Raw genomic sequence first — 17,077 nt, 5'->3', positions numbered from 1 at the left:
ACAGTAGGACATACTAGAACTAGTCTTTTCTTATTATCGTAGCATAAGGTGCTCTCTCATTTTAGAATAATACATACTGCCTTTCTTTGTGTCTTTCTGTGAAAAAGATACAGTATTACCTGCTACATTCAGAGAGAGAGAGAGAGGGGGGGAGATAATTCAGGAACTAAAGAGCCAAATCTCTTTAGTGTGTTTTAGAGTCTGACCGCTTAATTTTTTGTAGAGTAGCTTTGAGAAGAAAAAGGCCAGCAGTCTATTATAACCAATCTGATGGGATAATGGCCAGAAAATGGACTCTGTGGGTTAAATCCAATACTTGCAGCATAACAGAGTGGCTTAGATAAAGTTCAATCATTCTGAGTTTTGGTTCATTAGATTTTAAAGCGTGGCTCAGACTTGTAATATCAAACAGTAAAAGAAAAGGGAAAACAGTCCGACAGAGTAGAAATGCAGAATCCAAAAGATAAGTTATGTCACACCATCTGTACTTCAGTAAATCATTTCTTTCCCTTTGATTTTATTATGGCGATCTCTATTCATTCCACAAGCCAAAATAGACATAAAGACAGATGGCGCATAGCAAATTACCAAATGTGCTTCTACTCAAATACAATAAACGTAATAGACCACACCAACCTGTATGCACACACACACATAGCATCTATTATAAACTGTATGTGACGAAACTGTGTGTGTGTGTGTGTGTGTGTACTAAAAAGCTTTTCTAATATAAATTCTGTTGAATGAAACAGCAGAGTAGTCTTTCCTTCTTAAAATACACCCAATGTAACAAAATGCAAATAATTCATGAAACAATGTCGTCACAAAACATACAATACATTCTCTCTTGCTCGCTCTCTGATTTTGTAAGCTCTTAAAGGAAATGATCAGTCTTTAGATTGTTTTAATTTTCATTTATCAATCCGTCCATTTTTCTTAACATTCCTTCCTGCATCTGTCAGTATTCAAAACAAATAAATCACAAACTCTCAGAGCCTGGGGCAGTTGTCAGTGACATACCAAAAACCCACCCATCCTTCCACCTGCTGTTCAATCTTCTCTCACTTTATTATGGGCTGTAAGTAACTATGGCGACTGGCCAGGGTGGCAAGTGAACGCTGAGGTCATCGAGGTAGGCGGGGTACAGCCGCATGCCAGCAGACACCTCCACAGCATACACTTACACATTCAAATCTCAAAGGATTTTTATATATTGTTATCAACTCAGTCCCATAAACCCGGGTGGGGTCAAAAACTGAAAGGTCAATAAACCTACATTTATTACACTACTTTCTGAAATACTTGATTTCTGATTGGTCAATTCAACCGGTCAAACCCACATACCTTCTGCCACATTTTTCTTATCACATCATAAAATTATAATAATTCATGACTAGCACTTTGTCCATTTATTTCCTTTTTTAGAAGCAAAGCAATAAATATGATAATGCAAAGTTGCGTCTCAGCTTCGTCAGAGACTTAGTCACCCTGTCTTGTCACCTGGTTTTTATTTTGCGATATTGACCGGATGACAGTACATTACCCTTTTCATACCAACCTAGCCAGTAAAAACACAAAACCCGCTGTTGGTGCCAATCAGGACACTGGCACAGCGGGCACAGTAACCACATGCATAATCAAGTATATCTTTGTTTACTGCCAAGTACACGGTCGGACACTCTCAGAGAGAGAGATGAGCACACGAAAGGATAAAATACACCATATCGAATTGGCAGAATGTGGCAACCGTGAGAAAGAAGAGCAAGAAAATTAAAATTGGATTGAAGCACGAGACAAGATTCACACGCTGGTCAGGACAGTGGGGGAAAATTCTTTAAGTTCATGATAAAAATTATTTTTCAGTTAAAATATTGAAACATAAATGTAATATTTTGTATTAAAAAGTAAATAGTTAGTTTTAGTACATTTTAATGATCTTTTTAAAGATGATTTTAATGATCTTTTTAAAGATGATTTTAATGATCTTTTTAAACATGTTTTAAATGACTTTCACAGTGCACACCCTGTTGGCCGGCCATCCGGAAACCTTCTTTTTCCTTTACTTCTCTGTTCTTCACCGACACAGTATGTTCCCCTTGTTCAGTCATTCTTTCAATAATTCAGTGAAGCAATGCAGGTGCACCTGTTTCAACTGAATCCTTTCAGAAAATCAACAGAGTCAAACACATGTAATCCTCAACCTCACTTACACACATAGTAACACCCACTAGCTCCCTGTGCACCGCACTGAATGTTTGCCCGAGACAGATTTAAAGAGGAGTAGGCAGTCAAAAGTCATCTGTCTTTCTTCCTCTTCAGCTGTATTGTTTGTTGTATGTCACCTGGTGGAAAACAGAAAGGATAAAGGGCCCTTGGAAGAGAAGAAAGGCGCAACGAATTCAAAGGATGAAAAGGGACGGAGGGACCGAGAGAGTTGGAGAGCCCAAAATGAGCAAAATAAAGCAGAGGATGTTGTCCGGGCTGAAAGGCCTTTTTAAAGCTCCCTCCCCTCTAAACTGCTCTTCAAGTCTGTGTGAATGTGCTGTCTTTCTGTTCTCAAGCTCAGCACACAAAGAGAAAGATGGAGAGCTGCAAATACGCGAGCGAAACTTAGGTTGAATCGGGACAACTGAGTGTGAAAGATTTTATATGCTGGATTTGAATTGTACTTGCCGAGCTAATCCTTATTAAACAGTAAACAAACAACACAGAATACAGTACTTACTGTATATACAAAGCTACAGACAGCTAAAAGTGAATCTTATTTTTATTCATTAATTTATCAGTGCCAGAGAAATGTATGTTTAAAATGTGTAAATAAGCTATGGTTGATGTTCATAAGTATTGTTTATTTCCTAAAAAACAAGCAAGTGTGTTATGCCTGTTCGTAAGGGCATAAATGCAGTTATTAATAGCCATAATGTGAACATTTACTTTTATATCACATGTCTTGCAGTTTTTCAAATGTGCGCTGCAGATATTAAATTGATCCTGTAACTTAGTTTCCCTGCATGTGTGTGGTTTTGCTCTCTAACAATCCTACTGAGCACATTACAGTACTTACAACAGCTCTTTATTCTCCTAAGGGACCTGAAAAGGGAGAGAGAGAGGGAGAGAGAGTCTTTCACTGCCCACAGTGTTGGTCAGTATGTCTGAATTCCCCTCAGCAGCTCATATCTCACACAGAATGACCTAATACCATCCTACAAACACACACTGACTTAAACAAGTGCGCTAACACTAAAGAATGGGTGACAGCAAGTAAAAGGACAAAACATTCTACCCACAGTGAAGAACATTTCACAATGCAGTACTGTCTTTCACTTCCTCCCCCGTTCTTTTTTCATTTATAGAAGTTTTTGCCCAGCCGGGAGATAGAGGCACACAATAGATGGGGTTTTTTTGTTTTACTCAGGAAAGGGGATTAAAAGTGACCAGTGTCACACCACACATCAACTCCATTTACAGTGTTGCTGTGGTAATAATGCACTGCCACCTACTGGATGAATGACACATCACATAATAAGGCTTTTTAAGACCTCTGCCAGATGTTTTCAAAGCGACCTGCAGTCCATTCAAGCCTTACAGTTTGAAAACTCGCTGGGAAAAAAACATGTTTTTCTAATCAGTTTATTGGGTCACGTTTCAAGGGTATTTGCCACACTGATGCTTAAAACAAGAAACTTTTGTGGCAAGAAAGACACTTAAAGGTACAGTCAGTGTTTAATTTTTTAGAGAATCTATTTACAGAAATCTGAATAATATACATAACTATGCAATGTCTTCAGAAGTGCATAAAGACCTTAAAGTGTTACATTTTTATTACCTTAGAATGAGCTTTTCTATCTACATACACCGTGGGTCTCCTTGCATGGTCTCCATGATGTTTCTACAGTAGCCCTAAACTGCTCTACAGAGCTGTGTAAGCCGCTGTAGTGCTTCGATGGGGAGGGGTGGAGTGAGCCGTTGGTTGCAATTCATAACCTCACTGCTAGATGCCGCTACATATTATATACTGGACCTTAAAAAGGGACAGTTCGCCCAATTTTCAGTTCTGGCAGTCAATGATGTCCCATAGTAAGAAGTTAAAGGTGCCCTGGAACAGTTTGATTTCCTAAATTCTTCAAAATGTCTCATTTTGCCTTCAACAGAACAAAGAATCTACAATATTATTTTCCCTACTATGGTAGTGGATGTAAATTGCTAACATTCTAACGATATCTTTCTTTGTGTTCAACAGAACAAAAAAATGTACATGTATGAAATAACAAAACATTTTGGGTGAACTATCAATTTAAGATAAGTTTTCTATGCTTGTATTGCTTGTGTTTGGTGGTCAACTTTATTTATTGATCTTCAAGAGAAACTAATTCAGGTTTAACAATGACAACAGGAGTAAATGTTAAAAGAATATGCACAGAGCCCATGGAAAATGTGTTTTTGATCATGTTTGCATTTTTAATACCTTTGTTTCGCATACATTTTCTATGACTTTTACAAACTATGCATCCTTTAACAAGCTAACACAGCCAACATTTAAACATTCTAAACTTGTTTATGCAATCAATAAAATGTCAAAAAAAGGGCCCTATAGGCCCTATAAGCGGTTAACTAACAAGATCCTTCAAAAGCATCAAACATGCAGCTCGAGAACTTAGAAAATGGAAACCAATTTCAAATGATTGGTAAATTGGTTTTGCAAAATTTCTTGAAAACTTAAATAAGTACAACGTTTGACTACGTTTTAGCTTAGGCCTAATCTGCCTAATATGTCACTCAACGAGTAAATAAATAATAAAACGAGTAAAATGTTGAGCCCGGTGTCCAGGCCTGAATAATGTCATCTCTGTATTTTTAAAGAAAACAGCGTTTCCAGATGTTTTCTTGTGATAATATTTACAGTAGATTAATGTAGACACAAATAAGGTGGGATAAAAATACATGTAAACATGTTGTTTCTTCGTTGCATGTCATAATTCGTTTTTAGTTTGACTTGTTGACGAGCGGCCGCTGCTTCTTTGTTTAGGGAGTTCCTTTTCAGATAAATGTGCAAAAAACGTTTAAATAATTGTTTGTTCAAGTCTTGAAACTGTAGTGAAATACATTAACTTCTATGATGACTCACCCGCTGTATGTCAGCTGTTGTTGATGTGTGCAGTCATGCATCTGCTGTGTGTATACGCTTACATCATTGTACCACTAGGTGGAGTAACCTGTGAAGGTGGGGGTTTCCCCACATGATGATGGGGACGTTTCCTGAACATGGATTAGTTTAAACCAGGACTAGGCCTTATTTGATTTAACAAAACGAATTTAACTATTAAAAACATACGTTGTGCATCTTGAGACAAAACAATCGCACTAAGTATTTTCAAGATATGTAAATTGTTTTAGATGTAGAGACAACATTCAGAATGGATCTTTGAAAATTACAGACGTACAATCCAAATGTTAGAATGTACAGTCTTTATTTTATTATTCTTTTGTGACACAATCTGTGAAAAGAGTTGCACAACTACTGTATCAGTCAACAAACGTTTTTTTGAAGCTACATAATTGCAAAATGTTCAGGATGGAAACATTTCTCTGTCAATGCAATTACTGTACTTCCGAACACAAATAATTTAGGATATTATAGATAAATAACATCTAAATGCCAAACTTTTATACTCTTCATTTATAACAAGATTATAACAAGAAATACAATTCTAGCAAATATAATAAATCAGCAAAGAAACACATAACAGATCAATTCATTGCACATGAGATTCAGAAACATTTTGCATATATATTTTTTCCTGCAGTTTCATTAGAAAATGCACACTCTGTTTTCAGTTATAACAAGATGTGTCTTAATATCATCGTGTATATTGGGGAGTGTTTGGAGCAGTGAAGACAGATGATGTAGTGCTTGAATCACACTGGATAAAGAAACACAGTTCTCATCATATAAATCATCTAGAGGTTTTCAGCAACAAAACAGAGGGATGAAAAGACCAAGTGTTCGTGTATGGAAGTTAGTGAAAGAGGGATGTGTGTTTGTAAGAGTGATATAACAAGCATCTGCAGGGTCTAAGAGCATCTCTGTTTCGTAAGAGTATACATACTGATGATCTCACATTCTGTCATTCTGGCAAAAAGGCCTAGATTAACAACAACACATTTACACACACACACACATCTAAACTCAAAACAAACTACAGCTACATTTGTTTTTAAAGTACAAAAACTTGTGCACTCATCCCCCCAGAACACACACAGACACACATACTTTAGTGCAATAACAGAAGTGCTAATGTGATTCACAGTTCAGTCTCTTGGAAAATTCTTGTGGAACTCGTATGAAATCAAGGTTTGTACAGCTTGGATGCTCAATTTCAAGTTTAATGGCAATACTACCAGTTTTTCAGTAAACTTTTTTAATCTAGTTTGGTTTGAATTCAACTGTGGATCACCATCAGTGTTCTTTCAACCAGCTTTGTCAGCTGCTGGGTTCACTAACAGAAAGAGTACAACCAAAATAGGAAGACATCATGTTATATGGGAACGCAATACAGCGCACCCACAGAGTTGTGCTGTCCCATGATCCTTTGTACCACTGACAGTTCCTCGACTCTAGAGATGTTATGAAACCGCAACTCGGTGCCGGAGCATTTCATAAAGGAGGTAGACACACTTCCCCACACTTTGTTAGTGTGGACCATCACTGTGGTGTTTCTGGAGGTAGTGGAATGGGCTCATCGTCATACTGCGGGGGTGGCGTGAGGGGTTCGATGGTGAAAATGAAGCTCTGTGGGGTATCGCTTAAACTCTTCCTTCTCAGATTTTCAGACTTGATTCGTCTGACCTTGAGGGGAATCAGTTTGCGACCGGGACGGCTGTTTTTGCATCCTCCCGCTCCGGCGCTGGGTTCGGTTTGGGATGAGTGCCTGCGCGCTGGGTTCGAACCGTCCAGGACTTGTTGATTTTCCACCAGCTCCTCATAGGCCGGCAACTGGGTGGCGCTGTTGTGCCGCGCGGAGGATTGAGTGATGGGGTACATGCCACTCTCGATCACCTCCTCGTAACTGGGGACCATGTAACTCTGAGCTAACTGCTCCTGCCTAGAGACATAGATGCAAAATGGAATCACACTTAAAATGCATATTAACTCATGCACGCTGTTGAGTATTTAAACATGTACTCACGTAGCCCCCTCCTGGGCATTTGCGGGTGTGTTGCTGGCGTTCTGCCCCCTGGCCACTCGCTGTTTGTTCCGTAAACTCAAGCACACAGAGAGCAGAAGTAACACTATGCCTCCGCCCGTCAGCACGAAAGCAACAGACGAGGAATCCCGAAATTGACCAGGCTCCGGTTTGGTGCTGTTACTTCCCGACCCCGATGGCACCACACTCCATACAAGCATGACAATCCCCAGAGCAATGAGACCTACGCCCAGAGCGGCGGTAGCATACTGAGCCCCAGAGTTTGTGCCGCTGGTTCTGCTGGGGCTGGGTGGAGTCTGATCACTGTAGGACATATTTCCAAACCTCACCATGGACCACGGCTTGAATCTCCTCCTGGCAGGCTCTCGGTTTTAACAGCTGCAGATACTTCTTCGAGTTTAAATTAAAGTCCTTTTGACTCTTTCGTTCAAGTCTGTGAAAAGGAAAAACAAATAAAGGCATCAGAGCAAGATAATTGAGTTAAAGTGACTTTGAACCTGTCACTCCTTACACCTATGTGAAAATTTACCAGGTGTGCAAGTCATAAGTGATATTTACTGCCTACACACATCTGCTGGACTTGCCCAACGTCCTGCCGTGAGATTAGGCAGGTGCACATCCGGACAAGCTTTAGTTACAGGTGCATGAGTATGGAAGAAAGAGTTTAATTCAAGAGTGAAGTGAGGGAGTTCACCGCTGTACGGCACAAACACACTTTGTTGAAATTTCATCTGCTTTCAGGTTGTACGTGAAAGAGCAAGCAACCCAAACGCAGTCTGAACTGACAATGTGTTATTGTTGAGTAGGAATTAAAAGCCAACACACATCATACATTGCTGTGTCATGCCTACACAGCTCCTGGTATTGTGTCTGTACATGCAGGTTGGGATACCACGCCTTTATAATTTCTTAGTAGGATATAACAGTAGGTCCAGGTCTCAGATCAGTGTAAATGGCCTGAAAGCGTTTGTACGACCAGGTGCTTTATTATGGCATCTGTTTGCTTAGAGTGACTCATAGTGTTTGGAAAAATGTGGGCCGTTACACATACGCTGTGCAAGTTCAAAGTATATCTACATTGGCAGGCATAATTTCAGCTACAGCAGGCAGAAAATCTTAAACTACGGGGCTAGATTTTCTTTAGGTTTTACTTGTTGAATGTAATGTCTTTACATGTGATTTAGAAAGTATGTGGGGTTATAATGCGTACAGGACATGATATTTATTGCACACGATAGGAATGGCAGGAATTTCCTTTTTTTAGAATGTTGAGCTACATGAGATGCGAACAAATAGCTGCATATTTTGTTTGTTTTTATACACTGTGAGGACTTTCCATAGACAATGACTTTTATACTGTACAAACTGTATATTCTACAGTAAAAATTTTCCTCATCCTACCTAAACCTAACCCTCACACAAACCTTTTTTTAAATATGCATCAATTACTATGTTAAATAATTAAATTCCCAATTTCCACTGGCCGATCCCTATAACACGGACCAGACCATCATTGTGGGGATAATCCATACAAATCCCCATCACACAGGTCCCGACAATGAAAGAAAAACCTGCACACACATACAGGAGGTTTTGTGGGGCCACAATAATCTATTGTTTTTATTAAGAGAAATTTTTCCACCGATAGTCGATTATTCAGAGGGATATCTGCCGATCCCAGACCTGAGGATTGCCATAGGCAGATGGCATGAAAATTTGCTTTTGGCTGATAAATCGGTACATCTCTAGGTCTCCTACCTCTATCTATAACACAGAAACTACTGAACATTTTTTGTATATTTTGCAAATAAGCATAGTATGGATGTTATTATTAACATTAACTGCTCACTACAAAGTAAATGGACATTTATGCTGGGGCCACACCAAAAGTTAATCGGGCCAATTTCTCCCCTTCCGACAGTCCTAGGTAAAATCCCGATGATTTTAAACCGCTCTTAAAATAATCTTATCAGATTTCCCTGTGGTGTGGTGTGATGTGTGTTAAAAGTGAATGAACCTGATCGGAAGAACATCGGAGCCGCCACGACCGCGAATCTTAAATATTTAACATATTGAATATTTACGATCAGTAATCCTGATGTGTGGGGGAAACCCCTAAGACAAACGCACGTGAACTCTGTTGATTGTCACGTGGAACAAAACAATACCCAATCAGAAAGCCAGCTAACAGAAGTATAACAACCGTAGTTATCACTTCAACAAACACTTTTCTTTATTCTATCAATTTTCTGTCGAAAGCATTACAAACACTACCATCGCAATTACGAATAATTTCAATAAACATCAGGCTATGTGCAAGTGACGGTAGCGGTGTGAGTCCGAGTGTGCGGATGCTTTAAGGTGGAACAGACAAAAATAGGTCCAGTGAAGCTTGTGGTGATAATGTCAGTGAAACTCTTTCGGGTGATAATGTCAGCAGCATGTTTTTTACAAAACTCTATTAATATTATTTTTTAATTACTGTGAATACCACAACATTTGAGTTGCAGTAAAAATATAGTGCTGTGCCACCTTAAATGCTTTAGACGACGCTGCTTGATTTCTCAACGATGAATAATATTTTTATAATTACACAAAAGGTTATATCTACACATTTGTTTATATTGAACACGTATATAATAAACAAAGCTTACGGTCCAATACTAAATAACTCATTCTGAAGTCTCAAGAGAATTTGCGCGGTTGTTTTTTTGTTTTGCGACCACACATTATAGAGCAAAATGAGTAAATCTAGGATTTGTTCCCTCATGTTTGCGGTCTCTCACAGTTTAAAACTCTTGTAAGATTGAACAACAAAAAATATTTTGCTGTGGCCCCAACATTAGGCAAAACCTCGCTAAAACTTTCATTTTTACATTTTCAAAAAGAAAAGGTATAATTTAGAATTTCTTCAAGGGGACCAGGAAATGTCCCCACAAGGTCAACTGGTGTTTACCGGGACCTACACACACGTACGCACTGCAAGCACGAACAACTATAAATGTATAAATTATGACTAATTACATGTCAATGAAAACTTTGAGAAATGTCTCTCTTACTTAAGGGGGCTATAATCACCCCATACATTAACATACAACCCCTTTACAACAACTTTAAATACATTAAAGCCCTTTGTCTAAAAAACCTATGCGTCCCGTTACACACCGCCGTTCGAAATAGCAGAAGCATTTATCTAAGACTAAACACGTTTTACAGTGGAAGCGTTTAGCGCGAAACATATCTATCAGCAACATCAAAAAGACACATTTTTTAAAATACATTGCACAGGATTTGCCGGTTAAACAACAGCTCGAAATCATGTAAACAGAACCAAAAGTTTCAGGAAAACGAAACAAACGTCAGATTCGCTGGATCGGTCTTACCATGAAAAGTTTGTTTTGAAGATCCACACCGATAAAACGCCGCATGAAAGAAATCACATGTAACAGAGTCCGATAATACTGAAGCGTTTGGTACATTCCTTGACGAATACTAGTCGAATTCCTCACAAGTGGATTGGCCTTGAGTTTTTACAAAGACACTAACATCTTCCTGTCTCTACAGTCCAGATTTAACCCTTTAACAGACACATTCTGGCTTTCTCAACTGCCCCGCCCATGTGAGGGGTAAACTTTTTCTACGCTGTCCACTTGACAACCTAATGGCTGAATGGTTTATAGGTTTTACATTTTATTTAAATAATTATTCATTTCAGAAATGATAAAGAAATTTCAGAGACAACTGCATGATTCAAATACAAAATGAATTCTTTTTTTCTTCTTTTTTCCCATATCAGAATTATAGACTTTTAGAAAGACTGTAGATGTGTTGTCATAGTAAGACTAATATATGCACGTGCTGAACTCCCATAGTAATCTTGCACTGTATGTGTTTATATGTTGTAACAATATCAGGTTTTTCTCAACAAGGTTATCGTGGCCAAACGATAGTGTGACGATGGTATTAACATGATGTTTTCCGCAATGTGTTTTTTTAAAGAAATTTAAAGAGAATCTTCATTTCATCAGAGAAATTCCTTTTCTTAATTTAGTTTGTTTTGTGTTTTAGCTGTTTAGTCAATGAATCACATTCAGAATACAAGTGTATGGAGGTAGAGCTAATGTTTGTTACTATTGTGACCATTGATTTAATTGCTGAATAGTTTATGATATTATGGTGTAGAGTTCACATTAAAAATAAAAGGTTTTTAATATCACAAATATTGACAATACCTGTATATTGACTCCCCACTTTTTATCACAGCACTGTGCATAAAAAGGGGAATGTTAAATCACTCACAAGACGTCAGTCATGATTCATTCAAATGCATGAATTCCTAGAGCAGAACTAACGCTCAACAATATTTAACCACTTTATGGGAAGCTGAGAATCTGGTAATGATACTGTACAAAGGTCCACCATATACAGTAGGCATTAGGCAACACTTTGACTGTTAAAGTTAACTTTTTAATAGTACGCAGAACAAGGAGTGCTGTGATGTATTACGCATTCTTATGCATCCTTCTCAGAACGATAAAATAATTTATAAATCCTGCGTGGGAAATGGTGGACATTGAAAAGATAGTTCTAGAAATACACAGATACTATAACAAAAACTCAACAGCAACACAACAATGAAAAAACAAAAACATCGTCTGAAAAAGTAAATTTGTGTTTTGTGTTACAGAATGTAACATCATTATAAAAGTGAGGAACATTATGAGTTCAACAAATTCTTGTACTTTCATGCATACGCACTTCCTTTCCATCTACTATATGGTGAGTAATCTTGTCATAAACTGAATGAAAATGCATCATTGTCATATCTTTGAGGATTACTCACTAATTCAGTTGTTAAATATAACCTTTGTATACAACCTGCACCTGGGTTTGGTAGTATTGCAATGCAATAGTTGCAAGTTTAAACCCGACAGGATTTACAATACTATTGAGAAGTGAAATGGTCTATGTGCTGTTTTAAAATTCCAACCTTTCTCCCAAACAATCTGTGATTATACAGTTCCCACCATTTTGAGTTAGTTTCAACATGTAAATAAATGTTTGGTCTGCATGTGCTCGTTTGTATGGATTCTGTGATATCCACAGATTTAGATGCCTTCTTGTAAGCAGAAGAACTCAGACATTGGTGAGCTCAGCAGCAGAAAAATGTCGAACTGGGCATCGCTCTTTCTGTAGTGACATTTCCTGAAGTCCGTTCCTTGGAAAGGAGCCAGACCGATTTTGGTGACTGATCTTCCATCCAGTGAGATTCTTTGGGCTGAGACCCAGCTGCTGCTGTATGACGGAAACAAATCCATCAAATTAATTCATCGGATCCATGACATTGAAAAGTTACATTATCTCACTTGATATTACAACTTACAGACCACTTTTCAAGATGTAAACACTGGCCCAGAAGCCCTTTTAGTGTTTATTTATTTAATTTGTTTAAAGTCTTACAAACATAATTCAATTCTTAAGTTCTTTGTTTAACATTTAAGGCTCTGTTTCACACGCAGGGCTTGAGCTTAGCTCAAACCAGGACTAGGCCTTTGTTAATTTTTTTATATTTGAAGTACTTTAAAAAAAATTGTATATTAAAACATTACTGGTGTGCATAGAGAGGCCAATTTCACTGACATATTTTAAGTCTTCTTTGCAAAAAATTTTCTGTTAAGACAGCTCAAAATTTTATTTTAGTCTGGGATTTAGCTTAAGCCTTGTCTGTGAAACCGGGTGTAAATTGGTTACAAATATTCTGTTTGTTGTATTGTGTTCAAACATAAGTGAAACAGGAAGTTCTTCAGGACCAGTGTTAAATGAGCATTAATTACATCATTCAAAGTTGTCTTTAATTACTTTTTTATTCATTTTATAATTACAATTTAAATAATAATTCAAAATAGTTTTTTACCTTAAAAGTAAAATGATTTTTACACAAATGAATAAGCAGTTTTGGTCAATTTAATCCCAAAATGGCATTTATTTTTGGGTCAGGTCTGAAAAGTTCTACCTTCACCCTCTTTAAAGACTGATGATCTTCATGGGAACTGGGCGAGGAGCTGCTTAAGGAACTTTGCCGGTGTAGTGTGGGTGGAGTTCCCAATGGTTCTACTTCTTGATCAAGTCCTGTCCTGAAAGAATACAGTAACAACATCTATAGAGACTTACTGTATACTGTATGTTTGACCTGGGCGTATATTTATTTTATATGTTAAAAACATGAGTACATAGAAATGTTTGAATTTGCTGTGTTCTTAAACAAATACTAGCAACGCTCTCTCTCTCTCTCTCTCTCTCTCTCTCTCTCTCTCTCTCTCTCTCTCTCTCTCTCTCTCTCTCTCTCTCTCTCTCTCTCTCTCTCTCTCTCTCTCTCTCTCTCTCGCTCTCTCGCTCTCTCTCGCTCTCTCTCGCTCTCTCTCGCTCTCTCTCTCTCTCTCTCGCGCTCTCTCGCTCTCTCTCTCGCTCTCTCGCTCTCGCTCTCTCGCTCTCTCTCTCTCTCTCTCTCTCTCGCTATCTCACCTGGCTGAACTGAGAAGAGCCTCCATCTCCTCATTCAGGTGATGACGGACCATGTGCTTGCTGCTTGGAATACATAAAGCTGTTGCCATGGTATCCGAGTTGAAGGTGGAATCCAACACCATGACAGCTCCATGAACCCCACTGTTCTGAAGGTTGTCAGCGAATTCCTACGTGAACATACAAACACAGTTTTGCCCTCTGTGTTTGCCCATTTACGAATGCACTTTCATTTTTCTCTCATTCTCTGGTACCTTTAGATCAATCTCCTTGATCCATTTGACAACACGATGACAAGTCCACACCATTGGATCTATGTTCTGATTCTCACACTCTGCTCGCCTGGACTGCAAAATCTGTAAGAAAATATTATTATTTATTGTAATGTTGCAATTGTTTTGGCTGTATTTCCAACATGTTGTTACAGGAAAACCGGTCGGCTTTTCTGTTTTTTGTGTGCATGGTTATACCTCTTTGTCAAAGTTGAGAGTGTGTAGCAGTTGTATTCCCAGCAGAAGGCAGCTCTGATGAGCTTTTTTAGACACGTGCATATGTTTATCCAAGTCTGTGCGTGTGAGTGTACTCAGGAGACGTCCGTCCACCAGGTGAGTGTGAAAGAACTGGGAGTACTGAGGAAGACCCACATCAGTCAGCCAGGCCTGAGCTACCCAGTGATGATCCATATCAGCTGCTTTGGAAAGCCTGAAACACACATACACACTCAAAATCCAAAATAACAGATAACAGAGTAATATGTGTCTGCTTGAAGGTTACAAAGGCCTTTGGTTTTATATGCGTTATGGTGATACGTTTTGTGACATTTATACATGAACGTGTTTATGTTGTATTGAGATTTTCATTAATTATAGCTTGATTATTCACACAAAGGGAAGAAAATGAAACAGGAGGGAAATAAAGATAATAACAGGATGTCTAAGAGGATGGAAATAAAAAGGCTCAAGTTACCCACTGCTGTATGAGGAATTGAGACTTACCTTACACAAAGATGACAACTTAAGTTAATTTAATATATTTATATAGAGTTCAATTAAAATTTGTTTATACTGTATATACTCAACCAAAAAAAGAGATGTATCTTATTTTTAATACTGATATTTTAAAGAACATATTTACTGGAAAGGCTTTAAAAACCTACGAAGTGGTCTATAGGACACCAATAGTGTACTGTAGAGATACTGGGCGACGCGTCACCATTACAATAACTTCTGCACTTAAAATACCTTTCTCTAAGGGATGCTAAGGGTTCAGGCTCACGAGGATGGCAGGTGTGGCCAGAGCAATTAAACGGCAATGTCCAAAATGTAAGACTCCTAAAAGCTATAGGGAGGCAGGAAGGAGTTTCTATGTACAATCCTGCCATGCATTACTGGAAAAGCAGGTTAAGAGAAGACACTGCAGTAGTTAAAAACAGACATTAAATTTCATATTGAACCCTCCATGAAAATGATCTTATTGTTTACATGCATGCTGTTCCAAACTGTTCTTCTGCAGAACAGAAAATATAAAATTTTTAAGTAAGTAACCAAACAACATTGCACGACTTTTATTATCATTGTATGAACACAAAACCATTTAAGAGATTTCTCAAAATATCTCCTCTTTTGTGCCACAGAAAAATAAGTCATACAGGGTTGAAATAACATGCGGGTAAATAAATGATGACAGAGTGTACATTTGTGGGTGCACTATCCCTTAACTTAACCCAAAAACTCAACTAAAAAGTTAAATATTTAATGATTTAAGAACATGCACTGTCCTGTAATGTTCTCGAGTGTGTGTCTCACCCACGACCTGATTCTGCACCCCTGTAGTCCTCAATAGCCAGACGCAGTTTCCTGCGGTGCATTGAATTGCTTATTCCCAAAACAAACTCCAGGTCCTCGTCAGTTAGAACTAATAAAACCTAAATAAACACACATGGGGATCATTTCTTACCATGTTTTCATAAGAAAAGTTTTATTTACACCCCACTCTGCGTCTCAAAACACTTAAGTGTTTTGTATACATTTGTGTTCAATGACAAAAGATGACATTTACCTTCCCACTCTTAACGTTATCTGTGCATGAACGCACGTACATCGGCATGGCCATGATCACCTCGAGCCACGCCTGCACGGTTCCAGCGCGCCAATGAGACATGGGCACAGTCCGCGCGAGCGCCACCTGCTGCAGGCGATCCAGCTGTTCCTCGCATTCCGATTGGCTCACGCTGAGACGGGTGGGGCTTATTGCACAGTCTGATTCTGGATTGGTGTAACAATAGCATATTCAAAATGGAAGCGTAGAGGTTATAACAATCAATTAAGAAAGTAATGCGCGAAATCGCAATGTTGTATGGAAATGTGTTATATTTGAAGTTACATATCATGTATATCTCAATTATGTAAGGTAAAGACAAAAATATGCGCTTGGAAAGCACATTTGTATTGAAGAGATTTATAGAGGAATGCATATCCCCCTTGATATCTAATTTTGTGTTCCACAGAAGCAAAAAAAGTCATACGTTTTTTGAACAACATAAGGGTTAATATATAACAGAATTGTTAATTATGGGTGAACTATCGCTTAATAACGCACAAACTACAACTGCATATCCAGATACTAAAAGCAAAACATCATTCCACCAGTAGATGGCACAATGCTCCCTCTTTAAAACTGATCATCAATTTATGAGTCTTGGCAGTGCTGGACAGATTTCACACTTTCTCAGTGTCTGCCTAAACTGTTAGGGTCCAGAGGTTAAGAATTAATGACTAACAAAACAGACTGTTACAGCGACAGTTGACAGATCATACTGCATGTTGGCACAGAAACAAAGAGCATGTCTGGACATTCTCCAGAATGAGTTTTGTTATTAAGATTACATTTAACAGCTCATTAAAGTCTATCTTCTTGGCTCTTCTCTTTAGTAGCGCATCATTAGTACGACTGGGTTTGAATATCAGTGCAGACAAAAACAATGTATTAATGTAGGCTACTGTATAGATAAAGAGGAGTCAGAAAGACCAGCTAATGTTTAGGTTGTTTCTAACTAACACGATTTACGGTGCAAAATATAAGCATATCAACTTAAGATGCATTGAAAAAATTAATAAAAAATATGTTCAATTAAAATTATTTAGTATTTAAAATAGATTTTGTAATTGCACAATTTTTTTTAGAGCTTTAGAAATATGAAATTAAATACAATCTTTGCTATGTCTTGCAGTCTTGGGTTCGTGCAAAGCATGATGATCTGTGATAGCCCAGTTTGACTTGATAATGTTTTTAAAGAGCATCATATTGCCTTTCAATGGAGGCAAGAAAAAGACAGTGGATTTACCCCGACGTTT

The 17,077-nt window shown here is 38.1% G+C and overlaps 2 protein-coding genes across 3 annotated transcripts in view; both read right to left on the bottom strand.

Annotated features, from left to right (window-relative positions):
- Positions 1–5,417: 5,417 nt before the first annotated feature.
- Positions 5,418–10,853, bottom strand: tmem51a (transmembrane protein 51a). 2 transcript variants are annotated; one of them, XM_079468240.1, is made up of 3 exons: positions 10,589–10,853; positions 7,188–7,638; positions 5,418–7,103 (listed from the first exon to the last, which is right to left on the bottom strand). In XM_079468240.1, exons 2-3 carry the CDS (start codon positions 7,535–7,537, stop codon positions 6,704–6,706), a joined length of 750 nt encoding a protein of 249 aa, XP_079324366.1. In that variant the 5' UTR covers positions 7,538–7,638; positions 10,589–10,853; the 3' UTR covers positions 5,418–6,703. The 2 variants fall into 2 exon arrangements, with proteins under 2 accessions (XP_079324366.1, XP_079324367.1); XM_079468241.1 differs by lacking the exon at positions 10,589–10,853 and adding an exon at positions 9,223–9,344 and having other exon boundaries at positions 5,425–7,103.
- A 418-nt stretch (positions 10,854–11,271) lies between these two features.
- The window catches only part of kazna (kazrin, periplakin interacting protein a), a 29,482-nt gene continuing 23,676 nt past the window's right edge, over positions 11,272–17,077 (bottom strand). The window contains exons 10-16 of the mRNA XM_079468012.1: positions 15,783–15,988; positions 15,530–15,648; positions 14,195–14,426; positions 13,979–14,080; positions 13,728–13,894; positions 13,219–13,339; positions 11,272–12,500 (exon numbers count right to left, since the gene is read on the bottom strand). Coding sequence (XP_079324138.1) covers positions 12,342–12,500; positions 13,219–13,339; positions 13,728–13,894; positions 13,979–14,080; positions 14,195–14,426; positions 15,530–15,648; positions 15,783–15,988 — 1,106 coding nt within the window. The 3' untranslated portion in view covers positions 11,272–12,341. The remainder of the gene's footprint in view (positions 12,501–13,218; positions 13,340–13,727; positions 13,895–13,978; positions 14,081–14,194; positions 14,427–15,529; positions 15,649–15,782; positions 15,989–17,077) is intronic.

This window comes from Barbatula barbatula (genome assembly GCF_947034865.1).
Source record: "Barbatula barbatula genome assembly, chromosome: 11".
Taxonomy (NCBI): Eukaryota; Metazoa; Chordata; class Actinopteri; order Cypriniformes; family Nemacheilidae; genus Barbatula; species Barbatula barbatula.
This window is presented reverse-complemented; position numbering and strand designations above follow the sequence as displayed.